The sequence below is a fragment of the Gadus macrocephalus genome, chromosome 22 (genome assembly GCF_031168955.1).
Source record: "Gadus macrocephalus chromosome 22, ASM3116895v1".
NCBI lineage: Eukaryota > Metazoa > Chordata > Actinopteri > Gadiformes > Gadidae > Gadus > Gadus macrocephalus.
This window is the reverse complement of record NC_082403.1, coordinates 12,510,106-12,531,004: the sequence shown is the minus strand read 5'-3', so window position 1 is coordinate 12,531,004 and position 20,899 is coordinate 12,510,106. Positions and strand designations below refer to the sequence as shown.

The window sequence follows — 20,899 nt, the reverse complement described above, 5'->3', positions numbered from 1 at the left end:
GGTCTGAAAACGGTTCATGATGGACACGTTTACTTTACTATTATTTACTACGACTATAGCCTATTTACCATAACGGCTATTAATTTGACTACTATACTATCCAAAGGGGATTAAAATTCTGATAAATGCTACTAAGGAGGTTACTAAGGGCTATGGGCCAATGATACCTACAGGTAGACCGAGATCGTGGATATTGAGTATCTCATCAATCGCAATTAACCTAGCAGTCAAATATAAATGGGTCTGTTTTGGTCAAACCTTTCGTGTTCACATTTAATCCAGTCAATACAAAATGGAACGCATGGCAATGTGGATGTTTTCAGCTCCCACAAACGACCTACTGTTCTTATTATACATCATGGGTCTACAACACCCACCACTACCCACAACACGCTCACCATTCTATTAATACCAAGCAGGACCATAGGCATATTGGATTTCACTCCCTCTTGCTGCTACGGTTTAACGTAGTAGGCCTACTCCCTTTTATTGAATGTTTGAAATCAAATGCACCATCTCTGTATTACGATAATCTCAGTGCATGTTTGGCACTCCACAGAGGACCCTTGCAAAAGGTAATGCTTACCGCCTTTATCGCGGCAATTTGCGAGATCATCTCAGGCCTTCTCTGTGGTGTGCTGATGTCGACAATGCCGCTGTCAGCCTCTGGGTCGCCCTTCTCCTTGCCCGACTTGGGTGCAGGTGAAAGTGCAGGCAGCGGGACGCCCTACTTGGGTGCAGGTGAAAGTGCAGGAAGCGGGACGCCCTCCGTGTTCATGGAGGAGTTGAGCCCCAGGCAGCTGGCGGCCAAGGAGCTCAAGGCCCGCTTTCTGGCGGCCTTGCAGAGGAACGACGGCCGGGCGGTGTTGGAGATCCTGTACCACAGCGACCTGGATATAGACACGGTGCTAGAGGTGGAGGACCGCAACATGGTCCTGGCTTCGTACAAGCAAGGTAGGTCAGGATTTGAAGAAGATATATAGTGGCCGGGATAGAGTTAACGTAAAGTGAATGGGTTCGAACTAAGACATCATTAAAGTCGTATTATATATGCATTGTTTTTGTTGCTACAATCTAGGAGGACGATTATTTCAGATCAGCCCCTAGATGGCGCTAAAGCTCCACGGAGGAAATTGAACCAAAAGCCAAGATATTATTGTTTTTCTCACGATTGAGCGTAGTTGTGTTATTCTCATTAAAGAACAACATTCCCCTTCTCTATTCTCACAGGATACTGGTTGCCAGGCTATAAACTTGAGAAGTCATGGGCGATGGGCGTCCACGTGTGCGTGAAGTACAACGCGTTAGAGTCACTACTGGTGCTCCTCCAGAAGGGGGCGGCGGTTAACCGCAAACCCAACGGCAAGACTCCGCTGCATGTGGCCTGCGAGGTCTCCCAGGCGGACTGCGTGGCCTTGCTATTGGACCATGGGGCCCGGGTCAACAGCAAATCATTAAGCGGCCACACAGCGCTCCACTACTGTATCACCAGGGATTCAGTGGACTGTGCCAAGCAGCTCCTTCTCAGAGGTCAGAGGTCAACAATGGGGAGTGGGGGGGGGGGATTCATGTAGTTTTGGTTGAACGAAGGGTTTAATGTGATTTAGTTCAGTGTAATTACAGCATATACAATAATGCCTTTTGAGGGTAATATATTTTTATATAGCTTATAATGTAGTGAATTTATGTACTTACTATATTAATTGGTAAAGTAAATACATAAAGATGGAGTGTGTGCAGTGTGCTTACATACATACAGAGACAGAGACGTATTATGCCATGAAGAATGGAGAAAAAAAATATCCAGAGAAAACTTTATATTAAAATAGACCACCTGGAACTATCTTTAGGAAGAAAGAACAGTATCTCCTGTCTGCAGGTGGGAAGGTGAACATGCCCAGTGATAACAACGAAGAGGACACTCCGCTGCACAGGGCCGCCCGGTTCGGCATCCCCCAGCTGGCGGCACTGTACCTGTCCAGCGGCGCTGCAGTGAACGCGGTCAACTCTCACAAGGAAACTCCCCTGCTGACTGCGGCCTTCTGGGCCTTCAACCAGAAGGAGCAGCTCTACAGCGAGGACCACCACCTCGTCTGTCGCATTCTGCTGGACCGCAATGCAGGTGGTCCATGCTCCCATGTGGTTCATAGAGAGGTTATATTGTTGTGTAGATCTGTAACCAACTTAGAATGCCCTGAGGGTATTGCAACTGGTCAGGTACCGGGTTTCTCACCCGTTAAGTTTGTATGGTCACTGTGGCATAAGGTTATCCCATATAAGCCAATCAAAATGAATTATTACATAGTTATATCCAATCAAATTTGTATACAAATGTACTTATATTTTACCAAGAATATAATGCTATATTCAAGTTAATCTATGTTTATTGGACGCATATATTGCATGTTCAAAATGTGTATATTTATTATTTGATACCCATACCTATGTATATATATGTGGAGTACATACATACTGTAGCTCTATGACTATAACTGTGATTCGAGCGTGCGACAACGTGACCACGCCCTTCTCCCCGCCTTGGTCCGACCTCAGACCCAAACATCCCAGAGGAGGACAAGAAGACGGCCCTCCACAAGGCCGCCTGGAACTGCGACCAGGTGCTGATGCAGACGCTGCTGGAGGGCGGGGCGGACGCCCGGGCCATGGACATCAACGGCTGCGCCCCCGTCCAGTACCTCCTGAAGGTCACCGGCGTCCGGCCCATGGGCGTCCCCCACCTCTGCTACCAGCTGCTGCTGAACCACAACGCCGCGCGTGTCTACCCGCCCCAGTTCCACAAGGTTCGTGCACGCACGCAACTCGGGAGGACACTTCGGTGTGGTTGACCCCAATGGCGTAGGTACACCTCTAGTGTCACCGGCGTAGAGGCAAGAGGCTGTTGCTGTAGGGGACATCTTGTAGGAGTGCGTGCAGGGACATGCACTTTCATAAACAAACCAAAACCATAAACAAACAAAACTAAATACATGTCCGGGCGACAAATTGCTGCCCTTGTCTTTCCTGCTTTGTTTAACCATTCACCGGCTCTTTCATGATAGAGTAGTTCAGGGGTTCACATCAATGTTCACATCAAAAAAATTATCTTCACTTTATCAAGAGGAACAGAGGTCACAGAATTAGCTACTGAGCGTAAGAAGACTTGAGCAACTTCTCGCGCTCAGAAGTACGGACAGAAGACACATAAACGCAAGCACCGCTGTTGAGCCCCATGAGGTATAATCTAGCCCGCAGCCCTCCCCATCGTTCACTCACTGCGATCAGAGGGGAGACGTCCCCTGCGGCGGGAGCCTTCCCTCGCGGTAGTTAGTGGTGATCGTTAGATGGATGGTCGGTGTGTGTCTGGTGCAGTACAGGTGTTGCAGGCCTGCCATGACTTCCCTGAAGCAGTGGAGATCCTGGCCAACTCCTACGAACGCTTGAAGCCCACAAGGAAATGGCGAACGTCCATTCCTGACGACTGCTATAAGGTATACAATGATGTTCAGACATACTGTATGTTCAGTATGTATGCACATACTGTATATGTGTATACCTATATATACATACACAGGTTTTGGTTTTAATCTTGGCCCTTGTCACTTATTGAAGATGATACGCCTCAAATCAGCACTATAAATGTTGAAATGTTTTTTTTATTTCTGTGTGGCCCATCCCAAATAGGATTACAGGACACTGATATAACTACACAAAGCGTGTAGTACATAAACCATCAAAGTACACTATACAATATATTTCATCCAGCACAGAATAAACACACTAAATATAAAGAGACAATGTCTCTTTTTATTGAGTGTGTTTGTGTTTGACTTTATTGCAAAGGTGTGGGCTAAGAGGAATATTCAGGTTCGGGGTTGGATTATTATTTCTTTTTTTTTATTACAATTTATATCATTTGATTTGTTTTCATGCTTTGTTATCATGATTTGCGATTAAGTTTATTCAAGAAAGTCGATAAGTCGTAAAAGAAGTTCATTATATGTGTGATGCAGATATGTTAGCTTTGTCATGGTCTGTCGGTTTCCTTGTCTTGTTTTGGTGTGTTTCCTGTTTCACTTTGGTATCTCTGTCTTGTTTCTCCCCATGTCCAGTCAAGTTTCCCTCCTGTGTGATTACTGCTCCCTCCCCTAATGTGTTTCAGCTGTTACTCGTTGTCTTTCCTTTGTTCCTTGTCTGATCATTGTAGTTCGTGGTGAGTTGTGTCCTGTGTGTTCCCTGCTTCACCTGTGTTCTCGGTGTTCCTTGCCTTTTGCGTTAATAAATTATCCTTTACCTGCCTGCCTGCCACCCGCTAACCGTGACAAGCTTGGCTGTTCCAATATAGAGCTTTTTTGATTGTTGACTTTATTGAAAAGGTGTGGGCTGAGAGGAATGTGACATATTCCTCTTAGCCCACAACTTTTCAGGCAGACCGACAGACCATGACAAAGCTAACATATCTGCATCACACATATAATGAACTTCTTTTACGACTTATCGACTTTCTTAGTAAACTTAATCGCAAATCATGATAACAAAGCATGAAAACAAATCAAATGATATAAACTTTAATGAAAAAAAGAAAATAAATAATAATCCAACCCTGAACCTGAATGTATTCAAGTCTTAACTGACAGAAGGCCCTTCTCCGTGCCTCCCCAGAGACACCAGGCGTTCTACGACTCCCTGTTCTCCGTGTGGTCCGACGGCCCGCGCTCCCTGATGCACCTGGCCAGGTGTAGCGTCCGCGGCGCCCTGGGGGGGGATGTGTATGGCCTCCGTCCCGCGGCTCCCCCTGCCGCCGTCCGTCCAGAGGTACCTGTTACTGGAGCCCAGCGGAGCGCTCTACTGAAGGGGCCCCGGAGTGGGTGTGTCAGGTCACCCTGGGTCTCCCCGCCAACTGAAACAGCCCCACCCTGAGTCGAGGCCGGCCGAGGGTCCTTCTGGTCCTTCTGGTCAGGCGACAGAGCGGCGCCCAAGTGTGTTTGTCTTTTGCTGCGTTGCCTAGCAACGGACGACGGTTGGAGGGGAGAGGTGGTTGGTCCGCCTGCACTTTATAGACGTGGGATCAAGCTTCACGTTGGGGGCAATGAACAAAGAAGCTTCACGGAGCAGCAATGGTGCTGATCCAGGACTAATCTGCACCTTTCTTCTCGGGGGATGTAGTGCCTGAACCTGAAAGGACACATTTATTAAGATCCTAGTTTTCTTTTAAGGAGGAAGACTGGAATGGTCAGAGTTTGGACTTACAACTGGCTCCTGAAGGAATTATAAAGATAAATGTTCTTGGTTTGAGTCCCTGATGTCCTCAGGCTACTTGTACACATCCTTAGCGATTTGTTTAACCCCTACCTGCGCTGTAACGGACGGTCAGGGTAGTGTAGTGGCTAGGGGGTTTACGTCTCGCCAAAACCTACTGGGTTTGATCCCTCTATCCATAGACTACCTGTAGGCATCCTTAAGCAAGATTTATTAACACTACCTAACCTCTTATGACGTGTATTTCACTTGGAAAAAAAGAAAATAACATTTAGACAGTCAATGTTCAAATAAATGGATAATCATGGAAATAAAGAAAAATAGACAGACAATTATTTATTTATGCACAAACTGAAAGCTGAATTTGACAGCATATCAATCATTCATGGATTAATAACATAATGTGGTAGATATATGTAGAAAGCAGAATGTATGACTATGGAAATGTATTTTAAATCCTTATACATTCAAATAATCGAATAGACGTCTAGATCAGATCGACAAGCTAACACTGTATGGTTTATACTTATCATTTAATTAAATGTGACCTGTTTATACACAAAAAACTCATTGCGTAAAGGAATTGGCTATCTACCCAACAACCAACCCAGCAAGGGCCAATATTTGCAGAACCAGCCCTTAAAAAAAGCCACTAGACCAGAAGTGCTTGTCTTTCCAGGTAACTGCCTGTGCACACAGCATGTAAACACATGCTGTGAGCCTGGCTCTGGGGATATGCTTCGGTTTTTGTTTTTTTTCTTCAATAAAAGAGTAACTTAATTAAAAAAAAAAAAAAATAAATGTAAATATATTTTTGGGAATAAATGAGTGAAGATTTTGATAAAAAATTAACGAAGCCTCTATAACAAAAAATGTTGCGTGTGATTTTATATATAAACTGATGTTTCAGATCATGGAATACTTCTAGAGGGAGATCTAGGTCCCTGTTCCCTTGTCCCTCGTCTTTGCTCTTCGTCCTTTACCCTAAAGAGATTTTCAACTGACGGCTCATAGGAAGTAAGACAGCTGAAATGACGGCAGGTAGGAAGACCAATGATATCTCTTGAAGATAAAACCACTTCTAACCAAAATCTATTAGGGGAAGAGCATTGGTCTTCCTCCATGCTGTAGTTGTACAGCATGGAATGTCGAAACAAACATAACGTAACGCCTGTCTCCGGCATCGTCGGTCATCCATGCAAACCACTGTTGAGTAACGTGAAAGGATTTACTAAAGCCTAGAAATGTGGCTTCAATCGTGCTTTCAATGTGTGTGTGTCCCTCTGAGCCACTGTGTGTTCCTGCAGCATGCTTCTGAGTACAGGGATTGAACCCCCATGGGCCTGTTGGTGCATCTGTTCCTCTGCCAACAGTTATATGAACCGTTTCAGTGACCTCATCCCAAGGTCACAAAGATATGTGCTCGGACAGGACCAATCCTGTTTCTGTTACATGAATGCGGTGTGTATAGAAAGACAAACAGTACTACTACTAGTTGGCCTATATTGAGGATTTGCTTAGGACAGCATTCTTCCAGGAATTAATCTCGGACCTAGCTGTCCCGATATTTTACCAAAGATAAATGATTCACGCGAGTGGATGGAGATTTCGAAGTGTATTTCTACAGTGGCCAATTACACAGTGTTGTTTCAAACCTTTAGACAGGTTTTTACAGTTTACCACTGCTGGCCGAGTTTGTGAACTCTGGGAAAAAACAATTAGGGGCATACAGGTCCTCGACTCCAACAAAAAGATTTGTTGAAACAAATATGAAGCAAAAGTAAATGAAACGCCCCTTTCACCCTGATTTGAGCTTGTCTGCCAACAAACTTTAGATATGAATCTAAAGCCTGATTCGTGGGACTATCCAGTCCATGTACAGTATAGGCACATGCCAAGGACAAAGCCTCCCACATAGATCCTATATATACATGTGCTGTTACGTTAAAAGCTTCTTTAAAATTGCACTCATGCTGACATGAATCTCCAAGAGATGAGCTTCTCATGAACTGTATGAGGTTATGTAAAAGTATAACCTAAAGTATTCCTCAGGTTACAGCTGTGTGGATGCAGCTATGTACTTGGTGAGTCCACGTGTAATCTGTTCTTCTTTTGGAATGGAGCACGACATGTACATCATGTACTGGTCGACAGCACATATGTTCCACTGTCTAGGAATAGAACATTGTGTGAGATAGCGGAAAAACACATTCACATTCATTCATTCATTCATTCACTCAATCATTCAGCACAACTTCCAACGCACATAGATCAAAGATACATATTTCCGTAGTGTAGTCTTTTATTCTACAGTTGAACATTCAACGATACCGTTGAAAGGGATTTAGGATCTGGGAACTGTGGTGTACAAACATATTGACCAATGGCGTGGATGAAAAGGTGTTGAATGTACCGTATGCTGCGCATTTGAACAGATATTAGTGGAGAACAGTCAGGTGCTAACATTAGCATTGAGAAATAACAGTTGTCTAAAGCCGTCCTTAATATTTACAGTTGTTTCCCAGACTACTGCAATGATCCCTGTGCTCCATTTCAATACATACAAAATTATACATGTTTATTTATTAGTTTTGATTAGTCCTATTTTATATAATACTGGCATTTTTTAGGAGACAGGTAATGAAAAATATAATGTTCCCTAGTACGCTGTGATCTGGTACAATGAGCAGGTTTGGCATTCACCATTTCAATAATGTCTACAGACTAAGTACACATTATTAGAACAACACTATAATCATTATACTCTTAAACACATGAAAACTCTTACGGGTCTGAGGGTTCAAACCTCCTGGGACACAATAATATTCGGAACAATCTGATCCAACAGGCTCAGAATATACATGCTTGGAAAGGTGATAGAGATGTTATTGGTTTGTTACAGATCCCAAAATATATATTGTATAAAAATAGGAAGGATCAAATTGAGTACAATCAAGCTTCAATAAGCCGTGCCTGGTCCTAAACGTGACAATGGGAATTATCAGAATACTGACCAAGGGCATTTCCGAATAGTCAGGGCCTGCACTTATAATATATAAATACACACACACATGCGCGATATCTGTTTGAAACGTTATTTGCAGGACTTGGGCATTTGGGGCAGCTATGGCACTAGAAATGGTTCACAGGGCCCACTATCTGAGAGAGAATCATGTTGATTGTCTCTCAGATATATGACAATTTAAAGACCTTAAATTCTGGGAAACCTTTACGTTTGCTCTCACACAACAGTGACATTCATAAGTCATCATTCTCTGATTAACTTCAGCTCAATCCATCTTTTAACCGTTATAACCATTGTTATTTCTCATTTCTTTTATGAGCCTCAGTGCAACACTGGGCTCACTGTGATCTCCAATAATCAATTAAAACAATGATTAAGTTAGAGAGTGAAAGATAGATTTTCTTTTAACAGAATTAATATACAAATGAATTTATTTTAAAAGCTTATAAAACCGGTTGTGCCACTATTATCGGGGCAAATGCGACCACCAACACTGATGGTTAAAAATCATTTTGATTTAAATATACAATAATTTAGTATAGGGAGTACATCCAAAAACAATCAAAACATACAAACAAATGTTAATAAAATCCTAAAATAAATACTTTCTGCTGGTTGTGTTTTGTGTGAGGGGAAAAATGAGGTGCTCCTAATGGCTGTCTTAGAACCTCAGGCTCAGTGGTCAACCGAATACATTTCAACCTCCGTTCTTTAGTGTACCGTGGGCTGGGGTGTACTAGCCATACTAGGGCATAACCGTGACGGTTCCTATGGTTTGTCCCACACTTATTCAGGCCAGGCTTGTCCCTGTTACTTGCCCATCTTCTTTGGCTCCTTGCTGGGCATGCACCAGTCGTCTGCCTCCGGGGTGGTCTGGTAGTGTCTCAAGGCGGATTGGTTGAAAACTGGAAGTCTCTCCACCGAGTCTGAGGACAACGCCTGGATCACAACAGCACAGCTTGGGGTCAGTGATGGTCCGTGGGGCTTGTGTGTGTGTGTGTGTGTGTGTGTGTGTGTGAGTTTGTGTGTGTGCATATGTGTGTGCGTGCGTGCCCCTCACCTTTAGGTAGATGACGGCCGAGGTGCCGTAGCCCTCCATAGAGTACAGCTGCAGGTCTCCTTGGAAGTACTTGGCATACAGACGTGAGATTGGCAGGCCATAGCCAAAACCAGCCTAAGACAGGAGACGGAGGAAAGCGGTTGGTTTACACATAGACATTAAACATATAGATTGGACTGTCCCGGTCAACTTGTTTAAACATTAGCGCAAGGTTACTGCCAGCCTGCCTGCACCACTTCAATTGAGTATGAAGAGGTGTTTGCTTTGCAACTCTAAAGTTAAAGTCTGATTTAAGAACAAGTGGGCTAAGACATCCTAGTTAGGTATTCTTTTTTACTTGTGTGGAGGGCCTGATAAACAATGAATCATAACTTCCAAAAGAAAATAAGGTACTGTAGGTCCTGTAAAAGAAAATGTTTGAATTCAACATTGAAAGCAACCGGTAGTTCAAAAGCAGGTCGGCTTAGCTCAAGAGGTAGAGTAGATCAGCAGGTTGACTGGTGACCGGAAGGTACCAGTAACCAGAAGTGAACCAGTCAACCATGCAAGGTGACTCCACCGTGAGTGTGTGTATGATCCAATGTAAGTCCCTTTAGATAAAAGCGTCTGCTTAATGCCCTGTATTTAAACATAAATGTGTTTTCACTCTTTCTTACACACAAAAAAACCCTTATCTCCATTGTTGCCTATCCACCAGCATGTTTCATTTATCACATATTGCAGTGCGTAAATAACGTGAAACATTGTTATTTAAACCCCTGAAATCTGCGTCGGTATTAAACCAAAAAAAGGGTGTTCATCTATAAAGCATTACATGACTTGTGTGTTCAAGGAGCAGAGTGATCGTAGGGGGTCATTCACCAGGGGAGCATTGCGGGAGTTGTCTATGTGGACGGGACTGGGCGCGGTGGAGTACATGTAGCTGAACAGACGCTCAATCTTCCTCAGAGGAACGCCTCCTCCGCGATCAGACATCTATCAGACAGAAGCAGAGCAAGGACAAAGAGGTGCCGTTTTATGTTTGGAAGGAAGGTGTCTTAACAAGAAAGCCTATCCCAACTGGCAACTCACAGTTTGGAAAAATACAGTAACTATTATTAGTTAGGGTGTTTGCTTTAGCAGTATTGTATTATTTCCAACAAAAAAATGCCTTTGCATACAATGGGTCCAATGGGTACGGCATTTATCCCGACGATTCACGCCTCATTTACAAAAGTACACCACAGTGTTTTGCTATGTATACAATGCATAGGAAAAAGGTACACATGTACTTTGAGCTATTGCTGTACAGAGTTCACTGTTTCCCACATGTTTTCCATGCTGCATCACAGTAAGAAAGTTTTCCCCTTCACTTGTCCATGTCTTCAAACATACTTTTGATTTAAGTAAGTTAGTTAGTAAGTTATGTGCATAGCTTTTATTGAAAAAAGTATCGTGGCCCTCCCCTGATCCACTTTTTTTTTTGTATTATAGTACATTGAAAAACAACGTTTACAAAAGCGCTATATTATGTATATTTAAAGAAAAAACGAATAAATAAAGAACGACAGGAGGAAGACATAGAGGGCAACAGGGCCGAGCAAACGTTGTCCGGTTACATCCGCCCAGCCTCTGTGTGCAGTGCTGCAATCCCCACGGAGGTTACCGAGATATCTGTGTACCTTGATAGTGAGGTCCTCCGAGCCGAGAGAAACCCGGACTTTGACTGGTGGCAGAGTGAAGCTCGCCTCATGGGTTTCCACCGTTGCTCTCATGGCATTCTGAACAGAGAAACCACACACACACACACACACACACACACACACACACACACACACACACACACACACACACACACACACACACACACACACACACACACACACACACACACACACACACACACACACACACACACACACACACTATTAGAAGGACCGGGAGCATGAGTGGAGAGAAATAGAGGTCTTAGTGCCACAGCAGGGCATTTAGTGGATTGCAGTCTCCGTCTCTCCAGTGTTTACAACTCTGCTCTGTTAAGCTCGGGAGGGGGTCATTCAGAGACACTGTCCCCAAAGTGCGGGGGTTTACGTTTTCAGTACCTTGAAGAGCTCAAACAGCATGTGGTAGAGGTGTGAAGGCACGTAGACGAGGTGAAGAGGCTGGTCAGGGTTTTTGGCTGCAGAACACGAATTGGGTCAGTCGGGGACACAGAGCGATGGAGAGATGTAGGTTGTGAGCAGACAGTTGGGTGATAAACGAATGCATAACTCAGATTAAAGAGAGGGTTTAAAGCCCCTGGTCAAAGATCAGAAACTACTACAACCAGCTACAGAGAGAACATTCCATGCATTAATGATTAGGCTTTGCCCTATTTTAGTCTTCAGTTAATAGCAGAAACATGTACAGCATAATCAAGCCTTTTTGATTTAAATGCTTTGAAATAAAGACACAGTTCCTTTATAACTCACACACAGACAAAGACACATACACTGAGGGGGAGTTAATGGAGCTGCCTCTTGGCCTGCTCCCTGAGCCAGGACATATGTACTGGCCAGACCTTGTCTGGTTCTCTGCCTCTTACATCTCTAAGATAACCAGGCGAGAAGGGCAGGGGTCAGACTGACAGTGAGAAAAGGTTGAGAGAGTGAGAGAGTGAGAGTGAGAGTGAGAGTGAGAGTGAGAGAGAGAGAGAGAGAGAGAGAGAGAGAGATTCTGTGTAGGTCAAAAGCCTTTATTCCGGGGGGTTTCAGAGTGCTGACATTCCCAGCTGATGCAGAGGAGAGACAAGCTAGGGACCCAGCTTAGCCAACACATTGTACAGTCACTGGATCACTTGGCCTACTTTCAGGGAACATGCGCGCGGTCAGACCTAGTTGCTCGTACTCGTACGCTGTCCTGAGTGAAGGAAGGAAGATGGAGGAGTGAAGGGAGAAGGCATAGTGTTGGTACTCACAGTTGACCAGAGAGATCTCCATGTCAGGGGAGGTCAGGTAATACTGCTCACACAGCATTTTGGAGGCTTCATAGGCATCTGCAGAGTCACGTAGACACAGCTCAAGTTAAACATTGAAATATGCTAATGAGATTAAACATGCTAATGGTTAGATTAGATTAAGAAAGTGTCAAAGTAAACAAGCCACGGCTCTACTTTTCAAATACCAGGCCTTGAGGGGAAAGAAACGCCCTTATCTGTGTGTACTGTACAGAGAGTTGTTCCTTATCTCAACGAGAGCCGCTGTGACTATGTATAGAGGCGGGCCGGGGCCGCCTACGGAGGACGGCCAGTCGTTCACCTTTGACCACCTCCACCACGTCACAGCTGGGATCGATGCTGCCGATGTGCTTGGGGTGCGCCGGGTTGACGCTGCCGTCAAATATGAGCGCTGCGGAAGCAAACGTACACACACACACACACACACACACACACACACACACACACACACACACACACACACACACACACACACACACACACACACACACACACACACACACACACACACACACACACACACACACACAACAGGGGCCGTAACGCAAGCGCGATGAGGCACAGGCCTGCGTGCGCACGCACACACACACACAGAGGAGGCAGCAGGTCGGCTCCTCGTGTGGTCACTGGCCCAACACCCCGCTACTCCAAGACATGTGTCATAGCTCCAAGAGCTGGGAGGACAGGCTGTGTAGAGGAAACCGTGCCAATGTCCGATTGGGCCAATATGTTAAGGATCAGGAACCGTAGATGATAATAGATTTGTAGAGTTATCAGAACGCTAAAATGGCCCAAATCACCCTGATCATCACACAGGGTTCAAACAGGGTTCAAACCAAAAGGGGAACTGCCATTGCTGTGTTCGCGCCTAGCCTTCTCTCTGGCTGTTTATTATCTCATTTAGATGGGGAAGTGTGAACGTGCAAAATCTCACGTGCCCCAATCTTAAGGAAATCTGAAAAAAAAGAAGAAGCTGTGCCAAGCACAGCGTGCTCACTATGCTGGTTCATGAGCATGCGCGTGGAGATGCGGCTCATGTAGAAGCGGTCCAGGAAGTACTGCACGTTCTGGTCGGTCACGGGGTCCACGCCGAACGCCTCCTTGTACTCCACCACCCCCTGCGCCATGGTGGGCACCACGTCGTTGTGCCTGTTCCTCACCGTCACCAGCGCCTCCGTGAACCTGAGGGCAATCCATACAGGGCGGAGGTTAGGGGAGGACGTTTTAGGGATAAGGGATGTCTTTGACTATAATGGAGCCTTTCCCCTATACCCCCCACAATGTCATTGGGGACAATTTAAACAACAAAACTGCAAACTTTTCCAGCAATTTCTTTAAACAATGATGGCATAATGAGCACAGGGATTTATTGGACATCATTTGGCTAATATATACACTTTTCTACAATGCCTAAAATATCCAACCGGGAGGGATACGATTCATGACTAGAGAGTTGAGTTGTAGCGTGACTTACTTGGAAAGGACCTGTTTATCGCCTGGGTCTTTTTCCAGGAATTCCACAAGCTCCAACAGACTCTGTGAATACCTAGTGGCCACAAAAAGATTGTATTAATGACTGATAGTCCAGACATGACCATATTATTAGTATATTAATGGATTAATTGAACAGATTTATTGAATGCTTCTTTCAATTGACCACACTTTGTAAACCTGTGACCGGTCAACAGAGGCCTAGCTTCAAGATGAGGCTTGTTTGAAATGACCCCCACATAACGGAAGTTATCTGGAAGTGAAATGACTTGCCTCAGACATGGCACGTGAAGGATCATGACCTGAATACAGATGAACCATGTGGGAGTCTCGTGACGACATCAGCCCCCAATTTGGAACAGTTTTTTTTTCCCTCCATTAAAAGCAGCAAATTGAAACTTGCGGTGCACAATTTAACCTGACATTCAAACTTCCAATGTACACAATACTGTACCCCCCCACACACACACACACACACACACACACACACACACACACACACACACACACACACACACACACACACACACACACACACACACACACACACACACACACACACACACACACACACACACACACACACACACACACACACACACTGTGCAGGGAGGTAGCATTGGGAGGGTGCTAGCCCAGGAGGCTAGCGCTTCCGTTCTGCCCACTAGCTGTAAGAAAGTAGGTGAAAGGGGCCAGGGGCAGTGCGCGTGCGTGTGTCGACGTGCTGTCTTGATCCTCTGGCTGACCTTCAACAGTTATGACTGTATGCATTTGAAACTCGAGCCCGCAGACAGTGATCTTAAACACACATGTTGAAAACAACCCGCGTTAACGCGTGCAAGTGTGCAGTGGCTCGTTTTAGCTTGGAGGCTGACTGCTGCATGAGGCCATTACTTTTTCCGCCCCAGTTTAAAAAAGGAAAAACCAATAGTTTATCGAGTATAGGGGCAATGCAATGACGTCGGCTTGATAGAAAGGAAGGGGAAGATTGGGTCAGGGAGGCTGGACAGATGGAGTGAGGGAAACCAGGGGAGGACATAGGAGGGGTTACGTTTTAAACATGCCATTTTTTCCACTTCTCCTGTCCTTGAGCTATGCCACATCTGCCAACATCTATCAAACAGTGGAGATAAACAAGGGTAAAATTCACACTGCTACGATGAATTCAAATGACCTCACTCGCAAAGAGGAACCGTGGTGGCATAGAGATCTTCTAATGTGACAATGATTCTCAATGACTAGGTGGCAGTATACCAGTATACTGGTACCAGTATACAAAACACGCATAGGAGCAACATGACTAGGATTGTAAACTAGTGGTGAGAAACCATAGGCCACAAACTCTCCTGATAACAATATGAGCTTGTTGTGAAAGAAGCTACAGTTGATGAGAAAGGTGGGAGCTGTCACGTGTGTAATATGATAGCAGTTGGACTATGCAGCGGGATCGAATTGAACTTCAGGAAGTTTACGCAACAACAAGAGGCCACAACATATTTCCATTGCAGACTGCAGTGACAGTGAATACACCGTTCTGCCTATTTGGCCCCAAGTGGTTAGGAGGATGACGACCCAGGGTAACCTGGGGCAGGGGCCCTGTTTTCAAACCATCTACTGTATTAAATTATAATATGGAGGTAGCCTCTGGGCTTCGCCCATATTATTGTGACGCTGTTTTATTTGTCAGACAGTTTCATTATCAATCTGTCACATCTTTATGAAAACAATCTTTCACAATGACAACCACGTGATTTACATCAGAGACAATTATTAAGAACCATGGAGAAGCTAACCGAGCATGAAAGACTCGTGTTTAGATCTACTTTGAACAGAAGTTGTCTGGTCTGTCAGGTCCTTTGGAAGTACGTCATAACTTTAAGGGACTCTGCATTTGGCTTAAGCTGAATGCTTTTTCTGATAAGGGGAAGGGGAGCATACATTATATGACTGCACCCTCACTTATTATACACATAATATACCCGATGTCTGAGAAATAAAGAAGAATCATTCAGTTTTTTGCTACTGCTAAACATTGCTTTTTGGCGACATAAGAATAACTAAAGGATTAGAAATGCTAATAAATAATCCAAGCCTAAGGGCTTGTTTAGTGTGTGTAAACATGATTTGCTCACTAAGAGGAAGCATCATTTCTAATCCTCTGGTATTATGTTTCAGGGCGAGGTCCAATAAGTGGGAGATTCAGAGATACAAGGTAAACCGACATGCCCTCTGAAGGTGGTTCATAAAGCATCTTCCGAATCCAGGTAGAAATCCAGCCAATATTGTTATGGGCGCAACGGCAAATAAGCCATGCCTAAAGGGTCTGATTTTCCCAGGTAAATCTTCAGTCTGTATTGGCATGGTTGGCATGGGTGAAATGGGAAAGAAGCCACGCCTACAGGGTCTGACTTCTCTCAGACCCATACAACTTAATATGATGTTGTGTTGACCGCTCTATGTGTAGAGCCAGAAACTAGTCAGAACTGATGTTGGCACTACATATCTGGTCCTAAGGTTATCGCGTGGTCTAAATAGGTATATAATAGATTAATCACTAACGAGTCCCGAACCAGAAAGGAAGAGGGAGACGCCAGTCAGCTAGTCATTTTGGCTGGCAGAGCTGGCAACGAGGCCAAACAGTATAATGAGTGTTTCATTTTTATTCAAATCACCCATTTCAAGGAAAAGGTTTAGGCACAGTGGATTAGTTATGTTACTGTGAGAACATAATAGACGTTATTAGTGAATATATATTATCTCAGAATATTGTAGCTTGATGGTCAAATGTAGCCTACATCTAAAGAAAACAAATCAGCTTTAAAAAGGGTGGGAGAGTGAATGCCCCAGTTTGTTGTTGTCGTTATAGTTATTACACAAGAGTGGAAGGTGAACAGAATGTCTGTCTCTTTCTGGGCCATACAGCAGGTGGGGGGCCTACCTACCAGCTGGTGGGGGGCCTACCTACCAGCTGGTGAGGAGCCGAAGGGACGGAGTACCAAGGAGCTTGTCGGGTAGGAAGTCAATCTCCTTCATGATATTGGCTAATCTGACCGGAAGTTCCTGGCGCAGGAACACAAAGGAGGTTTTCTCACAGGCATCGGTCGACCCTGTAGTCAGATGGCACATGCACAAAACACATCAGCAAATTAAACAAATGCAAGAGTTTTATTGGGTCGTGCTTCTACGTGTACGTCTGAGGAGAACGTTACCGAGGGTCATACCGGCAGAACTGCATGCAAGGTGGCCTACTGAGGAGATAATGACGATTATGATCTCATGCTATACTGTACAGTCTAAAATCCGTCCAAACGACTGTGTGGAGCTGTGTGTTCCAGACTGAGAGCAGTGACATTCTGGACTTAACCCGTTATGTATAGAATTTACCGAGTGCCCTATTCGAGGTGCATTGCTGCCACCGATTGCTGTTTTTATTCATAATACTTTACTATATTCATCACGTAGTTTAACCTACCCAAAGACTTGACATTGCATGCACAGATCAGCTCCGCATAGTCTCAACACTTACCAAAGTCAATGAATTGCTTCATAGACAAAGGCGAAGGGGAGAACTTGGCGAATCGTTCCACTTGTTTTGGTATCCCGACCATCCGGCTGTTTTTCAACAGATATTGTGCAAACTTCATATTTCCCCAAGGTTGAATCACGTCCTGTTATAAATGTAAATCGGGGACACAGTGCCCTTTCTTGCGAGCTCCAGCCTTGCAGACGTAAACGGACCAGGCAGAATTCAGTTAAGCGTTATGCATTCAGTTGCTTTCGTTATGGCGACATGATTAAATTAAGGATACCCCTAATGATCCTCCGCGTTTGATCCTCTGTGTGGCATCCTTGAACTTGGAATTGGTTTCATTTTTCGAGCAAACAACTTGACTTATGTGCAGCGATTTTGTTGACAGAAAAAGTGATGAGATGGCCACTAAATTCAACCAATGAGCAGAGAGATAAACTGGATTTTTGGGGGCGGGGTTTATGATGTTTACGTAACGCTGCTAGTCAATTTGGCCCATAAAACAAAGTCAAAGAAGTAAGAGATTTTTCTATTACCCAATCCTAAGAATTTTTCAAATAAATAAATAAATGAAACGAAATTTACGTTATTTTGGATTAGATACGTTATTGTTGTCAGCGTGGGGAACAGCTGCACCAATTAACACGACCACTAGGGGGCAGCTTTTCCTAGACACGAGACACGGGACGCCGCCACCAGTCTCCTCTCTCCGTCTCCTCCCCATCACCACCCTGCCCTCTTTTGGATGCTCCTCGCTATGCACCTGTGTTATTTTGATACTACAAGTGACAAAATACTTAAGCCAAACATGTCTCATTAGCGTAATAAGGGTAAACGGTTCCAGCCGAGGATTCATTCAGTGCTTCGGCTGATCTTCAACCGATGTCGGTCAGCTGACGGTGTGGTGAATGGTCGCAGGGCAGCAGTGAGACAGCATCTTTTTGCCGCCGGTGACACATCATTATCTGTAAGAGCGCACAAGGTACTCGGCATTGCAACGTTAGCTTGTTGTATAGGCGTTATTGTCTGTTCAGTGATTATATTTACAGTTGGTTAATGCCTTTGTTGTTTTGGGATGAAACCCAGGCACGCCTTTAAATGTCGCTATTCGACGTTTAGCCTGTATAATTGAGGTGATTGGGGGGTTTAGCTAAAAATTGTTTTGTTGTCTTGTCTTCTCAAGGCAACAGAAGGGCAATATTATTGCCACGCGTTTCATTTATGTACAACTATGTTTATTATCGGATTTTAAGTGCGTCACCCTCGTCAACGCAGGTATAAACTTTTGTTAGTCTGCCACAAGTCTATCGTCTATTCCTAGACAAGAAATTGTTTCAGCTTCAGTTGTGTCCTGCCATTGATCTAAAGAGGCTGGATTTGGAATAATCTGACAGCTGATTTTAATAACGGAAACGGACAAATGTACATTGAGTCATTTGCTTGGTCTCAGTGCATTACACCATCATTTGTGAATACGTTGCACATGTTGCACATCAGAAAGCACAAAACACATCCTGAGGCACGTCAGACACGTTCTCATGGTTAATGATTGGGAATGACATGCTATTGGACTATGCCTGGTGTTTAGACATGGCCACCTAGTGTTACGGGTCTTGTCAAGGACGTCATTTAACAAACCATTAGACAAGCATTATGTCTTTTTTGTAGTGACCGTATTTCTGGGCCCAGTGGAAAACCATGGCGGACAAGAGCGACCTCAAAGCAGAGCTGGAGCGCAAAAAGCAGCGCCTAGCCCAGATCAGAGAGGAGAAGAAGAGGAAAGAGGAGGAGAGGAAGAAGAAAGAGGTGAGGGGAAAAGTGTGTAAACACCCACACGTCGACCCAGCCACCTCACCATCCCCAACATAGCCCGGTGTAACCTCCTGTGTGTGTGTGTGTTTGTATGTGTGTGTGTGTGTGTGTGTGTGTGTGTGTGCTTACTTTTGTCAGGCCGCAGCACAGCTTCGGGTGAGCGTTCATTCCACACACAGATACACATGTTCACGCGCACATCGAAGCACGTAGATGAGCTTATGCTGTTGTGTGTGTCATATAGCGTGTGTCTGCACGTGCGTGTGCGAGTGTGTGTGTAGGCATGAGAACAGGAGTGTGTATGTGAGCATGCATCATTGCATCATTGTGCATATGGGTGTGGTGTGTGCGTTTGTGTGTGCGTATGTGTGTGTGTGTGTGTGTGTGGGAGTGTGTTCGTTGAGAAGCTGACACGTGTGTGCTTGTACCGTACAGTCAGAGAACCAGCAGAAGGCGGAGGCGGCGCCGCAGGACTCAGACCTGGACCGAAAGCGCCGGGAGACGGAGGCCCTGCTTCAGAGCATCGGCATCTCCCCGGAGCCCCCACTAGGTAAACGACCCCCTAGGACCGCTCCTCACTGCACCCCCCCGACCCCACTCCTCACCACACCCCCCTTAGCGCTGCACAATGAAATACATGCTTACCGAACTTGCGATGCTGGCAACTCTTATGAGCTAATCCTGAAATGTTGCCGTTGATATATAGATAAAAAAATATATTTAAACACATATTATAATTAATATGTGTTGGGTCCCAATAGTAAACACTGTGGAGCAGAGATGCTTCATGGGTACAGTGTATGTAACGCCATTGTAAGTGTTTAGATCATTCCGTAATACGTATTGTAAACACTTGTGTTCTACCATTATTGTGTACATGTGTGTGTCAGAAAAAGCTGTTTACATCCCCCCATAGCTGTTTCTGATTAGCTCTCATTCTTTGTCATTACCTGTGTGTCATACGGCCTATAAACCAAATAACTTCGATAGTAAGCTTTGGTTTCAAAAATAAGATCAAGATGGCGTTTATGGATTCCTATTCTCCACAACTAAGCCCTATTTATAGCCGGATAGGACTGATATACAATACCACTATATTATACCCCCAGCATAAGCTGTTGTCAATTCTTGATTGGCTTATAGTAGAAGTTATATACCCATTGTTAAGGAGATTTTACACATTTTGTACTGTGCATTGTATGTATAAGTGGCCTACCAATATTATTGAGTACATTTGGTGCAAATTTAGTGAAAATGATGTGAATACTGCAGTTATGTTTGCATGCCAAAAAGTATAAAATAGCTCAAATCATCTGCATTTTTTATCCTTTCTGTGTATGATTTGATTTTCCACTTCTCATTTCAAACATATATGTTTACGCTGGGTTTATATTACTTTTATCAGTGATGGACAATTCCTGGTTTAAGAGTATGCAATGTTTTCGCTGCCCAACTCCCAACAAATTGTTCTTATCAGTCGTACATTAGTTGTGGATATATAACCAGCAAATCCAAATGGTCAAGTCAGACTCAATTTGGATAATGTGTCTGGTAAATGTATCAGATAAATACTAAATGTAAATCAAAATACTATTTTTGATTTGTTTTGCTTCTAAACCTGGAAATTCCCACTCTGCCTTCATTTATTATGTATACTGTAAATATTATCAAGCAGCAATGGGTTGCACAACCTAAAATGTTGTGCACATTGTCCATTGGCAATTTAATCTAAGTTAATATCATTCATATCAT

General features: G+C 44.3%; 3 protein-coding genes across 4 annotated transcripts in view; 2 read left to right on the top strand and 1 right to left on the bottom strand.

Annotated features, from left to right (window-relative positions):
• The first annotated feature begins 188 nt into the window (after positions 1-188).
• asb4 (ankyrin repeat and SOCS box containing 4) lies at positions 189-5,588 on the top strand. The gene is given in 7 exon segments (XM_060043427.1): positions 189-954; positions 1,231-1,530; positions 1,880-2,122; positions 2,554-2,801; positions 3,375-3,488; positions 4,660-4,755; positions 4,757-5,588. Coding segments are annotated over 7 exon segments (1,470 nt in total). The 5' UTR covers positions 189-578; the 3' UTR covers positions 4,850-5,588.
• Positions 5,589-7,540: 1,952 nt separating this feature from the next.
• Positions 7,541-17,739, bottom strand: pdk4 (pyruvate dehydrogenase kinase, isozyme 4). 2 transcript variants are annotated; one of them, XM_060043428.1, is made up of 11 exons: positions 17,333-17,739; positions 16,772-16,913; positions 13,790-13,861; positions 13,313-13,497; positions 12,617-12,706; positions 12,277-12,354; positions 11,423-11,499; positions 11,003-11,101; positions 10,203-10,316; positions 9,342-9,455; positions 7,541-9,220 (listed from the first exon to the last, which is right to left on the bottom strand). In XM_060043428.1, exons 1-11 carry the CDS (start codon positions 17,448-17,450, stop codon positions 9,092-9,094), a joined length of 1,218 nt encoding a protein of 405 aa, XP_059899411.1. In that variant the 5' UTR covers positions 17,451-17,739; the 3' UTR covers positions 7,541-9,091. The 2 variants fall into 2 exon arrangements, with proteins under 2 accessions (XP_059899411.1, XP_059899412.1); XM_060043429.1 differs by lacking the exons at positions 7,541-9,220; positions 9,342-9,455; positions 10,203-10,316; positions 11,003-11,101; positions 11,423-11,499 and adding an exon at positions 11,814-11,908 and having other exon boundaries at positions 17,333-17,712.
• Positions 17,740-17,747: 8 nt separating this feature from the next.
• Positions 17,748-20,899, top strand: part of LOC132451575 (cytoplasmic dynein 1 intermediate chain 1-like) — a 43,973-nt gene continuing 40,821 nt past the window's right edge. The window contains 4 exon segments of the mRNA XM_060044145.1: positions 17,748-18,317; positions 19,004-19,141; positions 19,286-19,303; positions 19,583-19,697. Coding sequence (XP_059900128.1) covers positions 19,034-19,141; positions 19,286-19,303; positions 19,583-19,697 — 241 coding nt within the window. The 5' untranslated portion in view covers positions 17,748-18,317; positions 19,004-19,033.

What these genes read in the sequence shown, in the direction of transcription:
- pdk4 (XM_060043428.1), bottom strand. Translation starts at nt 17,450, where the DNA reads ATGAAGTTTGCACAATATCTGTTGAAAAACAGCCGGATGGTCGGGATA. An exon ending in CATGCTCATGAACCAGCATA is followed by an intron (nt 12,707 to 13,312) that starts GTGAGCACGCTG and finishes TTGCTTCCGCAG; the next exon opens with CGCTCATATTTGACGGCAGC. An exon ending in CGTGGTGGAGGTGGTCAAAG is followed by an intron (nt 12,355 to 12,616) that starts GTGAACGACTGG and finishes GTGACTCTGCAG; the next exon opens with ATGCCTATGAAGCCTCCAAA.